We start from the raw sequence: 15,367 nt of genomic DNA on the forward strand, positions 1-15,367 counted from the left end.
ATAGTAAATAGTAACTAATGTTTTCAAATAAATAGTGGAGTAAAAGTACAATATTTGGATCTGAGATGTAGTGGAGTAGAAGTATTAGAAATTGGAAATACTGTACAAATTAAAAATGACAGTAGAGTACCAGTACTTGAAATGCATGTTACTTTACCACTGCATTCTAGTCACGTCCAACTAATCTACCAATAATCTAATAATCTATCAATCAATGGAGAAAAACTTTAATCAAACTCCATTTTAGCCATTTTGAATTTGGTTTAGCGCTGTACATGATATCACAATAAATATGTTGTACATGCGCTACCTGCAACTGTCACAACACACTGTGAATGCTTGTTAATTGTTCCACGTTATAAAAAATGAGAAGTTATTGTTTCTCGCTTGTCGGGGTAATCATTAAGCAGTTTGGAGATGGGTTCTGATAACTTGCGGGTGTGAGGAGCATTCATCATAATTTTGTTCCTTTATTGCCTTATTTCGCCGTCATTTTGTGGTCTAAATTAAAACAGATTAGTCAAAATTGAAAAAATAATCAACAGATTAATCAATTATGAAAAGAAAAAAGTTAAACTACGTTGCTTGGCTCAGTCCCATCATAAATGCTGTTGTTGTGATTGTGACTGATGACAAGACTGAGGCTGTTGGATTAAGACTCAAGAGGAGAGCTGAGCTGTCCTGACAGAGTTTAGACTTAAAACCACTTAAACGCTATATGGTTGAGCGGAGTTCCTCAGGCATCTGTACTAAGGGTATGTTGCAGAAAATAGCCGATCGACAAGCTCACAGAGCGCTGTGGGCTTGTCGATCTGCTATTGGTTAACCACTTCCAGCCCTCTCTAGACTAGTGGTTCTATTGGTTAACCACTTCCAGCCCTCTCTAGACTAGTGGTTCTATTGGTTAACCACTTACAGCCCTCTCTAGACTAGTGGTTCTATTGGTTAACCACTTACAACCCTCTCTAGACTAGTGGTTCTCAAGCAGTGGTCCGGAACACCCTCAGGGGGTTCCAGGTGGTCCCCGAGGAGGTTCCAGGTGGTCCCCAGCTAAATGAACACCCTGAGGGGGTTCCAGGTGGTCCCTGAGGGGGTTCCAGGTGGTCCCCAGCTAAATGAACACCCTGAGGGGGTTCCAGGTGGTCCCCAGCTAAATGAACACCCTGAGGGAGTTCCAGGTGGTCCCCAGCTAAATGAACACCCTGAGGGGGTTCCAGGTGGTCCCTGAGGGGGTTTCAGGTGGTCCCCAGCTAACACCCTGAGGGGGTTCCAGGTGGCCCCCAGCTAACACCCTGAGGGGGTTCCAGGTGGCCCCCAGCTAACACCCTGAGGGGGTTCCAGGTGGTCCCTGAGGGGGTTTCAGGTGGTCCCCAGCTAACACCCTGAGGGGGTTCCAGGTGGCCCCCAGCTAACACCCTGAGGGGGTTCCAGGTGGCCCCCAGCTAACACCCTGAGGGGGTTCCAGGTGGTCCCCAGCTAAAGGATGGAGAGTTGCTAACCAAATAGACCCCTAGAGATCATTAACTCTTGATATCCTGAGACACTCTCAAGAGTTAAAGTATTGTTAAACATCTGCATTACTTCATTTACAAGTAGTCCAATCAGAAAATGTAGAAGAATTGTTATTTTGATCAACATCTCTCTTTTGGTACCAATACAGCATGGAAATGTGGACAACAACAAAATATTATTTCGTTTTGGGTCTGAGTCTGTGGCTTTTTGGGGGTCCTTCTTTGGGAACACCTGATCTACACCCGTAGAATAATGAATACTTTATAAGACTGCATTGTTTGACATTTTTTTAAGTGAACACAATGGGAATATAAGGCCGTCACCCCCCTGTCTGTCTGTCCTGTGTGTGTGTGTGTGTGTGTGTGTGTGTGTGTGTGTGTGTGTGTGTGTGTGTGTGTGTGTGTGTGTGTGTGTGTGTGTCTGTCTGACCTGTGTCTCTCGGTGTTGATGGGGATGACATCATCAGCCAGCAGATCCAGGCTGCTACTCGTCTTCACTTGATCAGAGTCACTACACACACACACACACATGCACTGTGACGTACTGAAAGTACTCATTATGCAGATCTACAAGCGATGAGACGCATTGTGAGATTGTACAGTATATCTTCTATTATCAAATGGCCGAAATGTATACAGGGCTGAAGTGGTTAATGTATGTTTTGTGATGATAATCAAAATCTACAATGTAACTAGTAACAAAGTTGTCAATGTTGTGGAGTAGAAGTACAACATTTGGACCTGAGATGTAGTGGAGTACAAGTAAAAGTACAGAAAATTGGAACTACTCCAGTAAAGTTTAAAAAACAAGATCTCAAAAGTGTACTTAAGTACAGTACATGAGTAAATGTATTTGGTAACTTTCCACCACTGTACACATAATTCAATACCTTGGAGGGAGTAGTACCTGTCGTTACTGTGGTGTCAGTAGTGAGGAGGGGGTACCTGTCAGTTGTTACTGTGGTGTCAGTGAGGAGGGGGTGCCTGTCAGTTGTTACTGTGGTGTCAGTAGTGAGGAGGGGGTACCTGTCAGTTGTTACTGTGGTGTCAGTAGTGAGGAGGGGGTACCTGTCAGTTGTTACTGTGGTGTCAGTGAGGAGGGGGTACCTGTCAGTTGTTACTGTGGTGTCAGTGAGGAGGGGGTACCTGTCAGTTGTTACTGTGGTGTCAGTAGTGAGGAGGGGGTACCTGTCAGTTGTTACTGTGGTGTCAGTAGTGAGGAGGGGGTACCTGTCAGTTGTTACTGTGGTGTCAGTGAGGAGGGGGTACCTGTCAGTTGTTACTGTGGTGTCAGTGAGGAGGGGGTACCTGTCAGTTGTTACTGTGGTGTCAGTAGTGAGGAGGGGGTACCTGTCAGTTGTTACTGTGGTGTCAGTGAGGAGGGGGTGCCTGTCAGTTGTTACTGTGGTGTCAGTAGTGAGGAGGGGGTGCCTGTCAGTTGTTACTGTGGTGTCAGTAGTGAGGAGGGGGTACCTGTCAGTTGTTACTGTGGTGTCAGTGAGGAGGGGGTGCCTGTCAGTTGTTACTGTGGTGTCAGTGAGGAGGGGGTGCCTGTCAGTTGTTACTGTGGTGTCAGTGAGGGGGGGGGTACCTGTCAGTTGGGACGAGCAGATCGTGACCCCAGCGTCTCGGGCTGGAGGGAACCGGCTCCGCTGACGACTCCTCTGGACTATCAAGGAGAGGAGAGGAGAGGAGAGGGGGATTCAGATTTCACAAAGTGAAGTGGACAGCTGATGTGATGAGATTGCTTTATCTTTAGAAGAACAACAGTGTCCCCTGGTGGCCTGTCTGTGGATAACATTTACAGGGAGATGATCAACTGGATAGTTGTTTTGATATGCCTCAGGTGACCAGATGTCCCCCTTTGCGTGGGACAGTCCCTCATTTCCAAGACACTTCAGGCGCCCCACACATTGAGACCCTGGACCCACATTGTGACAGGCAGGCAGTGTTCAAATGCCATAATAGTTTGTCCCCCAATAGTTGGCATTCTGTTTCATTGTCCCTTTTCCTGCAAGAAGTGATTTTTTTAAGCCTGTTCAAATAAACCCTAGTCTAGAAGAAGTCGGCCATAACACCCACGATGACCAAAATTAGCATTTTAACCCATTTAGTGCTGCGGCTGATTCTAAAAACGCCTTCTAAATCCTGACCTACAGTAAGTTTTATTAAAAAATTACAAAAATAAATTATGCTCCTATATACTGTACATAGCAACAAGACCTCCAAAAGGGGTTCCCGTCCTAAAGGGTAAAAAACAAATATATGGGTTCGTCTCCCGAGCCCGGCACCATCTCTCGCACCCTTTCCTGTCTGTCTACTGTTCCCTTTCAATAAAAGGCGTAAAAAGACCCAAAACAAATCATACAAAAAAAAATGAAATCAAGGCAATTAATAGCAACTTAAGTAATACGTTTCTAACCTCCCCCCGTCCCAAACAAACGATACTTGTGTCCCTCAAACGAACAGTTTGGATCTGGTCACCCTAAGTTTTTGGTTTTATTTATGTGATGATTAGAAATTAATGTTTAACCAACCCATCAGTGAGTGACAGGAGGTCGTCAGTCATCACAATACAGTTACTGACTTCTGGCGCTGGTTCAGGATCAATACTGTACAGACTGACTTCTGGCGCTGGTTCAGGATCAATACTGTACAGACTGACTTCTGGAGCTGGTTCAGGATCAATACTGTACAGACTGACTTCTGGAGCTGGTTCAGGATCAATACTGTACAGACTGACTTCTGGCGCTGGTTCAGGATCAATACTGTACAGACTGACTTCTGGCGCTGGTTCAGGATCAATACTGTACAGACTGACTTCTGGCACTGGTTCAGGATCAATACTGTACAGATAGAAGGAACACACACTCACAATCAAGTAAACAAAACACCTGGCGGATGAATCGATTATTATGTAAAATAAGGATCAGTCAATTACCTAATGGTTTTGTACCTGTGATCTGAGGGCGTGTCCACCTGCTCGGTTTTGTCGTCTTCCAGAACGGTCTCAGCATCCTTAAAGCTGAAGGAAACACGAGCATTTATTTAACTTAATTTCAAATATTTTATATCCCAGTGGGAAAATTCAGTTGTCATAGCAGTCGGTTATCTGTGGATTGGGTGATCTTATGGTTAAAACTGGATCACTGAATGAGTTAACATTTTTATATATTATTAACCACTTAAACCTTCTATACTTAGTAAACTGGACATGAGTTGCATCTAAACATTTCCCCTCTACACCAAATTCCTTTGACAAAAATAGCAGATCTACAAATGCATTCTGAGCTTGTAGATCTGCTTTTTTTGGCAATAAATACATTGTCAAGTACATATCAAGTATAAATACGCAGTCCATCACGAGAGAATATATTTTTCATCTACGTTAGACCGCAAGAGCGGCCCGATAAATAAAATAAGTAGGCTACATTAAAAGATATACTGCCCTATAAAGCCAAAGTGCAGTAAAATAAAATGGGCGAAAATGGGTTTAAGTGTTTCAACTGTTCAGCCAAATAAGTGAGATCACTAAATTATCCCCCAAAATCACAAAGGCTATTTATTCTTTTAATGATTTGTTTTTATCCCACGATTTTGCAACCCATGTCTTTCACCCAGTGTCAATTATCTAACGTAATCCTACACCCCCTCTGCCAACCTGAGGAGAGCCATGGACTGACCTCATGCTTCCTTCTATGCATGATGAGTCCAAGCCGCTTCTTTTCACCAGACAGGGGGGAGTTTCCCCGGTTGGACGTAGTGTGTGGAAGAAACACATTATTCCAACCAGTTTCTTTCCCCAGACGGCCAGGGGGAGGCAGTATAGAGACCAGAGACAAAGGCTAATTTGACCTTTGGGATACACAGATAAGTGGGTGTATCCAAAAACATAGTAACTGCACTGCGCTTTGTAGGGCAGTATAGTTTTCTGTGTGTTTGAACAGAAACTAGTCTATACCTGTCTGGGGCCGGTATAACAGAGTCACATGGATCATTCTCATGAACAGAAACTACGTCTATACCTGTAGAGTCACATGGATCATTCTCATGAACAGAAACTACGTCTATACCTGTAGAGTCACATGGATCATTCTCATGAACAGAAACTACGTCTATACCTGTAGAGTCACATGGATCATTCTCATGAACAGAAACTACGTCTATACCTGTCTGGGGCCGGTATAACAGAGTCACATGGATCATTCTCATCCTGAGTGTCCAACAGACTATTAAAGAGATGGATTCATTCAGAAATAAATAAATAGCAAATGCCATAAACCACACAAAGGCAATTAACTATAAAACAGTTGCACTGCGTGTGTGTGCGCGCACTAGACTGCAACTAATAGTTATTCTCTTCTGTCAAATACCTTGTTGAGCCCGTGTCAAACGAAATGAGAGTCTCCGACAAGGCGTCAAGCGATTCGCCAGCGCTGCAGAGACAGATGAGAAGAACAAACACGATGACATTGCATCACACGCGTGTTCAAAGAATGAGAACAAACACACCGTCTAGGAAAAACGAAGTCGTGTTTACTTCTCATTTTTAATGACTGTGAAAATCAAACATGGTAGAAAAAAGAAAAGTCTTTGGGCAAACATGAGCCTGGTGCTCGGCTCGCGCTCGAGCATTGATTGGAGACAAGCGAGCTCACGGAACATGATAACGCCACACAACAGGTGCACTGATTGGCAGTGGTGGAAAAAGTGCTAGCTCTTTACTTAAAAAAGTATCAATACTGCAATGTAGAAGTACTCTGTTGCAAGTGAAAGTCCGGATTTCAAAAATGTACTGGAGTAAAAGTACAAAAGTATTGGCATCAAAATGTACTTAAAAGTGCCAAAAGTAAAAGTACTCATTGTGCAGCCTGTCTCATTTCAAGTTTTCAAATGTAGAAGAATCTTTTATTTATATTGTGAGCTTGTAGATCGGCTATTTTTGTAGAATGGCTATTTTCAAATGGCCGAAATGTATATGGGGCTAAAGTGGTAAATATATGTTTTGTAATAATTGTTGATGAAAATACATAGAAACAAGACCACAAGGACTTTTGTTTTGGTGCCATCCTTTTAGACCAAGTGTTTGACTTTTACTGTTCTCACTTTCTGTCTAATAAAGTATTCAATCATATCAAGGTTCGAGTTGAGTGTTACGAGGTCTGACCTGTGCTTAGGAGACACATCTGGCCTGGGGTCTGTCTTCACAGCGTCCTCCTCTGGAACGGAACATTCCAGGACGTTGGATCCTTGGACGGGGGACAGCGGAGGGGTGTCTTCTCTCCCGGAATCGTCCGAGTCGACGGGCCGTGGGTCTTTACAGGCCTCCTCCTCCTTCTCCACCAGCACACACTCAGGTGGAAGATAAGGCAGGGGGATGAACACCTTGATGCAGTGGTGGAAAAAAGTACTTTTTACAAATGTTTTACTTATGTAAAAGAATCAATACTGCTATGTAGAAATGCTCTGTTACGACGAGCGAAAGTTCGGAATTCAACGTGTACTTGAGTAAAATACAAAAGTGTTGGCATCAAAATGTACTTAAGGTACCAAAAGTAAAACTACTCATTATTAGGATTGTTCCCTATTTCAAGTTTTCAAATGTATAAAAAATCTTTTGAAAATAGCGATTAACAAGCTTGTAGATTGGCTATTTTCAAATGGCCAAAATGTATATAGGATTGAAGTGGGTAATGTATGTTTTGTAATAATAACCCAAATATGTAAAGTAACTAAACTTTTCAAATAAATGTAGTGGAGCAAAAGTACAATATTTGCCTCTGAGATGTAGTGGAGTAGAAGTAAATTAGTATTGGAAATTGAAAATACTCAAGCAAAGTACAAATACCTCAAAATTGTACTTAGCTACTTTACGCCACACACCTTGATGCAGCCGGGCTTCATGTGAGCAAAGGGGTCTTCTTCTATTTCCGCGGCGGTGGTGGCCACTGTTGGATCTTCTGCGAGGGAAGGTACAGGCGGAACAACTTCTTCTTTCACAGGCTCTGGGACAACATCTGCCACTGCCGGAGCCACTGGCTCATCCTCCATCGTCTCCACGTTGGCTTCTACACTGTAAATCAACAAAAGGCAGACAAAAGGCATCAGTTTGTGTGCCGCAGCCTCTGCCTCAGCTCACGGCTTCACGTCATGGTGGAGGGGAAAGGAATAACTGGTTGGAATAACGTGTTCCTTCTACACACTACGTCCAACCAGGGAAACTTCCCCCCTATCAGGTGTAAAGGAGCAACTTGGACACTCAGGCATGAAGGAAGCATGAGTTCAAGTCCGTTGCTCTCCCCATGTCCCCCATATATAATAATAATAATAATAAACTTTATTTATAAAGCGCTTTACAGTGTCAAAGGATAAACAACAATCAAATGAAAATGCATACAAATAGACAGTGTAAGACAATAATAGAACCGAAGCACATACAGTACATACATGGAAAAAATGAGCAATATGATGAATCTAAGGAAAGGCTTTAGTGTACAAATATGTTTTCAAATGTGATTTGAACGTTGACACAGAGTTAGCTAGCCTTAGAGCGAGAGGTAGGTCATTCCGGAGTCTGGGTGCCCGGGCAGCAAAAGCCCGGTTTTAAAAGTAATCAATACAATTTTGAAATCAACTCTAAAAGACACTGGCAGCCAGTGGAGAGCAGCCAGGATTGGTGTAATGTGGTCCCGCCTCCGAGACCTTGTTAGTAGTCTAGCTGCGGAGTTTTGCACAAGTTGAAGACGGCAGATAACTTTTTTGCTGAGCCCTGAGTATAATGAATATATGGGGACTAGGTTGGCAGAGGGTGTGTAGAGCCCAGGATCACATCAGATAATTGACACAGGGGTGAAAAATGGGTTACAAAATCATGGGATAAAAATTATAGAATAAAAAAGAAGATCTATAGAACACTTTCCTAGGGGTCTTTATGTGTGTAATATGTGGTTTTAGATATTTTAGATTTTAGCAGTGAGCCCAGTGTCTATGAGCGGTGGGAGTGCACAGGCGATGGAGACCCACCAAGAGTTCCGTCGAGCCAGCGAATATAACACTTCCGGTTTACTTCCGGGTTGTGAGCTGGCGAATATAAGCTGTCATGGACACTGGGCTCACTTCCTTCCTAAACTACAATTCCCATAATGCTTTGGTGCTCTGCTCCTCCTTGTGGATAGGGGGAGGGCTGTCTTACTGAGACGGGAAGTAAGTGAGCCCAGTGTCCATGACATCAGAGACACTGGGCTCACTGCTAAAATCTAAAATATCTAAAACCACATATTACACACATAAAGACCCCCAGGAAAGTGTTCTAAATCTTCTAAACATCATTAAAGGACCACTTCACCACTTGAAATTTATTCAGATTTTTATAATCGTGAGAACGATGGCTTCCATTTTTGCATTGCAACTTTTCAGGAAAAGAAAGCATGCAGTTTCTATTAGCTTGGATTCCCCCGTCACTGGTGGACGGGTTTCTGAACTGCCCACAGCCCTCCTATGAGACACAGACTATTTTATCATGAACATTAGTGAGTGAGTGATTATATGAAGATAGGTTGAAAAGTGGTGAAGTGGTCCTTTAACTGTTAAAGGACCACTTCACCACTTTTCAATATTAAAGTTTAACATATACGTTTTTGCAAAAAGGGTGACGTGTCCCTTTAAGTAACAAATGTGACCACTCTCAGTGCTGCGAGTACTTTTTTCCACCACTAAACCACCACGGAGGAATTTGCGGAGCAGGGAGTGAGTCTTACGTGGTCTGTTCTGTGGGCTCGGGCACAGCAGCAGGGGAGCTAGGGACAGGAGAAATGGGAGACAGTAGGGCAGCCAGGGAGGGGACAGGCGACGCAGGCGACCCAGGAGAACCGGGGGACAGTGGGGTGACGAAAGGTTCATCATCATCATCCGTTATCTCCACCCTGTTTGCACACACACACACACACACACACACACACACACACACACACACACACACACACACAGTCAGTGGGAGTCATATAGGACTTCTTTGGCTTCAGGGTTTTAGTGCAATGATGATAAGATAAGATATACCTATCTTATACTATCATTTGTTTTGTATTCTGTCTTTAGCTTGCATCTGTGTGTGGTATCTCGTTTCATTGTTGTGTGTAGCCCTTCTTTGCTATCTCCTTGTATATTTGCTCTGCTGTCTTGGCCGCACTGACTGTAGTATTGTGCTGAATTTGAATGCATTGTTCGTCGATATGTTTATTGTCCCCTCTCAAATAAACAAAGTAAAGAAAGAGAAGAGAAGATAAACTAACAGCGTTTAGGGGTGTTGGGAGGGATACTATTTACCTTTTGGCCACAAAAGCTGGACTACCGGTGACCTCTGAAGTGTCTGGTTGTTTTTCCGTGTTCCTGCAGAGGTGTTTGGAAAAATACAAAAATTAAAATACAATTTATAAAATACAATTTATAAAAATACGTGACTTTTGTCACGTATTTTTTGTGTCAACGTGATATTTTCATCATACGCTGTGTTCGCACGAGCAGATACAAAGATAGTCCACTATTCATATTCAATGGAAGCCAGCGACGTGAAGATTCAGCATTTGTAGCTGCTGCAAAAGCTACAAAAAAAGAAATCACACCCGTGTGAACTTTGTGAAGTGAGGGGCGCTCTTATCCTCCTCCTCTCATTCCGGCTAATCGCAATTTGCGTCCTCACCTTCGTCGTCAATGTTTGTGTTACACAATGTTTGTGTTTACACAAACACTCAAAATTGTCCATTCGTTGTCAATGGCATTTAATGTTTGTGTTAGGACAAAATTTGGCACATCCAAAGCTTGGTAGATACAAAGCTACAAATATGCTGTGTAGCTTTGTACCTTTGGATCTTTTGCATCTGCCAGTGTGAACGCAGCAATAGAAGTTGGTGTCAGCAGCACAACACACACAGCAGATGATAAACAGAGAGACATACTCATATTTCTTGGCGGCAGAGAGAACGTAGGAGCGCTTTCTGACCGATGATGTATTCAGCACGTTACTGGCCGCCTCTCTCCTGCAAGGCACAGCAGCACACTTTAGTGCCAATGTGAGGTCTTAATATTATCATCATCATCATCAGTGGTGTAAAGTAACTAAGTACATTTACTAATGTACTGTACTTAAGTACAGTTTAGAGGTATTTATACTTTACTTGAGTATTTTCAATTTCAAATACTTTTACTTATTTACTTGATTACAAAAAAACATGCATCATCCACTTCAGCCCTATATACATTTCGGGTTTCGGCCATTTGAGAATTTCCACAATATTTGTATAAATTTGAAAACTTGAAATGGGACATTCTTCATAATGAGTACTTTCTACTTTTGGTACTTTAAGTACATTTTGATGCCAATACTTTTGTACTTTTCCTCAAGTACATTTTGAATTCCGGACTTTTACTTGTAATAAAATCAAATCACACCGCTGAGGGGCGCTCTTATCATCGTACATCATCCATTCATTGTCAATGAGAATTTAATCTTTGTGTAGGACAAAAATATTCATTCATTCATTCATTCATAAATTCTCCATCCATCGTCAATGGGAATTTTGGTTTGTGTAAGATGAAAATCTACACTGTAGCTGAATATAGGAGGAAGTAATACATCTTTCACCACTGATCATCATCCGTGGCTTGACGTTTCAAACCTGATCGGTATCAACAGAGGAAACAAAAACAAAAACAGAAAGCAGAGAGAATGAACGTCTCTCCCTCACCGTCTCTCCTGCTCCTCGGGGCTCAGCTGACCTTCTGTTTCCACCTGGGTGGTCTCTGGAGCGGTCTGTACGTTGTGTGGCGCTCTGGAGGGGAAGGAACACAAGTATTATCGTCACTGTAGTCATTATTTAGTCAAAAGCTCTTGTCAACACTTTTCATTGGTTCAAAATCACACCTGTGTGAAGTGAGGGGCGCTAATATATTAAAGTCTAACTCATGTTGATTAGGTGATGTAAAACAAACGGTGCCAACACAAACATTAAATGCCATTAACAATAAAGAGACAATATGACGTAATGAGTTACAAAATTGTTGGCTTGACCTCACTCTCGCAGCAACTAACTAAGTACAAAATGATGTAAGTTTTCCCTTCATTGTCAATGGTGTTTATTAAACGAACATTGAACTAAAGTCAAACATTAAACCTGTATATAGGAGGGCAAAAATGTCAAAAATATCTGATCTACAAGCTCACATAGTATGATGTGACGTGAGCGGTTATAGTGTGACAAAGTAGGGCGTCAACTTTCAGCAGAAAAACATAACAATTTGAAATATTTGAGAAGGTTTCTGCCGGGATATTTGAGATAAGAGGTTTCTGCCGGGATATTTGAGATAAGAGGTTTCTTCTGGACAGTGACAAACTAACGACATTCACAAAGAATGGTCTATTCTCATTCTCTGCAGTTCCTTCAGGAAGTCTCCAGAGATCAAAGAATGGTCTATTCTCATTCTCTGCAGTTCCTTCAGGAAGTCTCCAGAGATCAAAGAATGGTCTATTCTCATTCTCTGCAGTTCCTTCAGGAAGTCTCCAGAGATCAAAGAATGGTCTATTCTCATTCTCTGCAGTTCCTTCAGGAAGTCTCCAGAGATCAAAGAATGGTCTATTCTCATTCTCTGCAGTTCCTTCAGGAAGTCTCCAGAGATCAAAGAATGGTCTATTCTCATTCTCTGCAGTTCCTTCAGGAAGTCTCCAGAGATCAAAGAATGGTCTATTCTCATTCTCTGCAGTTCCTTCAGGAAGTCTCCAGAGATCAAAGAATGGTCTATTCTCATTCTCTGCAGTTCCTTCAGGAAGTCTCCAGAGATCAAAGAATGGTCTATTCTCATTCTCTGCAGTTCCTTCAGGAAGTCTCCAGAGATCAAAGAATGGTCTATTCTCATTCTCTGCAGTTCCTTCAGGAAGTCTCCAGAGATCAAAGAATGGTCTATTCTCATTCTCTGCAGTTCCTTCAGGAAGTCTCCAGAGATCAAAGAATGGTCTATTCTCATTCTCTGCAGTTCCTTCAGGAAGTCTCCAGAGATCAAAGAATGGTCTATTCTCATTCTCTGCAGTTCCTTCAGGAAGTCTCCAGAGATCAAAGAATGGTCTATTCTCATTCTCTGCAGTTCCTTCAGGAAGTCTCCAGAGATCAAAGAATGGTCTATTCTCATTCTCTGCAGTTCCTTCAGGAAGTCTCCAGAGATCAAAGAATGGTCTATTCTCATTCTCTGCAGTTCCTTCAGGAAGTCTCCAGAGATCAAAGAATGGTCTATTCTCATTCTCTGCAGTTCCTTCAGGAAGTCTCCAGAGATCAAAGAATGGTCTATTCTCATTCTCTGCAGTTCCTTCAGGAAGTCTCCAGAGATCACTCACATTTTCTTGTAAGTGTCAGATGGCCTCTTGGAGAAGCTGCCCGATCTCCGACTCCCACTGCAAAGAAACGGGACCAAAAGTGTCAATATAGAGACAGATCATGACTTTCATGAGTTTGGAACTCACTTACTTCAAAATAGCTATGATTTTGATCCTTTTGTTTTTAAATGTTTGGCCTATGATGACATAGTACTCAAAATAGTGACACCATGCTGAGAGTGGTCAAAAGGTCTTTCTACTCTACGATCACTGATGTCCATCTACTTAATCACCCGTTGCAGTGTTCATTACAGTACAGTACAAAAGTACAAATCACGCATTAAGACGGCAACACAGCCAACCAAAATATTTTTGTTAGATTCAGTCAGTTAACATTTTATGATATTAGTAAAGTAAAACTAAAACATTTCAGATAACTAAAACTAAATCAAACGTTGCTGTCAAAATGAACACTGACCTGAAGCCATTAGTGGTCGAGGTTGCAGCTGGTTTGCTCTCCGTATTAGTGAAAACACCTCTGAATAATAAAGGTTAATGAGAGTAAATTAATTGGACTCAATCAGTTTAAGTAATTCATTAAGTCAATGAAATTGCGGTGTAGCATCGTGTTAGTGTAGCAGGTGTGTACGATTATTTCAGGGGAGGGATTCTGTTGGTAGACAAAAGACAAGAAAAATAACATACAGTACACACACACACACACACACACACACACACACACATATATATATATATATATAGACACGTCATTTTATGCTATCTGCTATTTTCATAGCAGATCTACAAGCTAAGATCTGCTATTTTCAGCATGCATGCAACCAAGTGTAAAATCAGCCATTACGACACCATCACGGCCGGCCAAAAACAATCAAAACTCAAAATCAACACTGCTTTGTCTGGTCATTCAGCGTTGAAGCATAGAGACTTTTATGGTTATCTGAAACGCTGTGAAGGTTGTGTTTGTCACAGTATTGATAGTAAACACTGTTGAAAATGGACCTGCATTTTGAGTCATATTAGACTAAGAGTCTACAGTACTGGTTGCAAAACAAACATCAGCTAAATACATTCAAAATTTAAAATACATAGGGGTGTATAATTAACACCCCGAGCAGCAAGAACGGAGTTCTCCGTCCTATCAATTAGTAACCCTCGTCGCCCAGGTCGGAGATTAATAAAAGGACGGGGATTTATAGATATCAAAACTGATCGCATCGCTCCACAGGCTGGGAGCGTCTGTTGCACAACATTCGATGTTATTTCCGGTTGGGACGTCATCGAAAATGTTCCCCCCCATTTTAACGGATGAGATCGAAAATCTTAAAACGTGAATAACTCTTGATCTAAATCATTCCGTCCAATTCTAAGCAAAGATTATGTTTTAGACGGCCCATCGCAGTCCCGTCGCTAGTCGCGTTAGAATTAATCATACCTCCCGTTGTTGTCGATCGCCTCGGGAGTGTTCAAGCTACTTCAGCTACATCCGGGATAGCGCCTGTTGCTGTAAATTGCTGGGCGCTCTGACTTAATGGTCCTAAATACCCCCGGGCGATTAACGTGTTTTGAATGTACATCGTTCCGGGGGAAATGCAGATTTTAGTGATTTCATGCAAGTTGTTCTTACCTGATGAGGTAGCCCGAGGGAGGTGCTCTGAATTCATAACACAAGACATGAAATGAAATTGTCAGCAGCGTTCTTCATCTCACAGGGGTTCATTTGAAATAACTTTGTAAGATTATTATACCACTGTGGTGGACAGTACTCTACCCACAGTACTTGAATCAAAGTATCGATACTCTTGGTCAACTAGTACTCAACTACAAGTAAAGGTTGCTCACAAATTTGTACTTTTACATTTTTAATACTTAAAGCACAGAATTTCTTAGCAGAAAGTAGCTCATAACATGTCTACGGTGGACGCTTTGTAGATTGAAAGAGGACAATTCAAGCTTGCCCTACAGTTGAAATGTTGGTCAGTTTAACGTTGTTTAATACAAGCAGATTACAATACAATGGGATCAATGGGCTGTCAATGGAGGGTATTGCAACTCTAGATTCATCCCATTATAAAAAATCTAGTGTTGCAAATTGCGGCTAGTCGTCACTGTCCACCACCACTTTCATCATTTCAAACTACGATTGGTCCTGGTATGATTGATAAGCATCAGTGATTGGTCCTGGCATGATTGATAAGCATCAGTGTTTACCTCTCAGCGACAGGTTTTACTGGCGTGGGGTCCGTGGGGGAGGCCACCGGACTGCTCTCAACGGGGGGTGCGTTCAAACGGCTGGCTCTCATCTCGGCTATCCTGCACAGAGACACAAGCAGCGGTGGGAAAAGGTATGCACACGTTTTACTTAAGTAAATATCAATACTGCAATATAGAAATAATTACAAGTAAAAGTCCGGAATTCGAAATGTACTACAATTAGTAAACTTAAAAGTACTCATTATGCAGAATGTCAAGCTCACAATGT

General features: G+C 42.2%; 1 protein-coding gene across 5 annotated transcripts in view; it reads right to left on the reverse strand.

Annotated features, from left to right (window-relative positions):
- Positions 1–15,367, reverse strand: part of znf185 (zinc finger protein 185 with LIM domain) — a 37,146-nt gene that overhangs the window by 18,455 nt on the left and 3,324 nt on the right. Inside the window, exons 4-18 of one of the 5 annotated variants that reach the window (XM_079510489.1) lie at positions 15,097–15,198; positions 14,513–14,539; positions 13,346–13,405; positions 12,889–12,945; positions 11,252–11,335; positions 10,463–10,543; positions 9,834–9,896; positions 9,269–9,433; positions 7,395–7,584; positions 6,679–6,896; positions 5,885–5,947; positions 4,468–4,536; positions 4,049–4,318; positions 3,103–3,180; positions 1,942–2,022 (exon numbers count right to left, since the gene is read on the reverse strand). In XM_079510489.1, coding sequence (XP_079366615.1) covers positions 1,942–2,022; positions 3,103–3,180; positions 4,049–4,318; positions 4,468–4,536; positions 5,885–5,947; positions 6,679–6,896; positions 7,395–7,584; positions 9,269–9,433; positions 9,834–9,896; positions 10,463–10,543; positions 11,252–11,335; positions 12,889–12,945; positions 13,346–13,405; positions 14,513–14,539; positions 15,097–15,198 — 1,608 coding nt within the window. Of the gene's footprint in view, positions 1–1,941; positions 2,023–3,102; positions 3,181–4,048; positions 4,358–4,452; positions 4,537–5,884; positions 5,948–6,678; positions 6,897–7,394; positions 7,585–9,268; positions 9,434–9,833; positions 9,897–10,462; positions 10,544–11,251; positions 11,336–12,888; positions 12,946–13,345; positions 13,406–14,512; positions 14,540–15,096; positions 15,199–15,367 lie in introns of all 5 variants that reach the window. The other 4 variants (XM_079510487.1, XM_079510488.1, XM_079510486.1 and 1 more) reach the window with 4 other exon arrangements.

Source organism: Electrona antarctica (genome assembly GCF_951216825.1).
Source record: "Electrona antarctica genome assembly, chromosome: 1".
In the NCBI taxonomy this organism is placed as follows: Eukaryota; Metazoa; Chordata; class Actinopteri; order Myctophiformes; family Myctophidae; genus Electrona; species Electrona antarctica.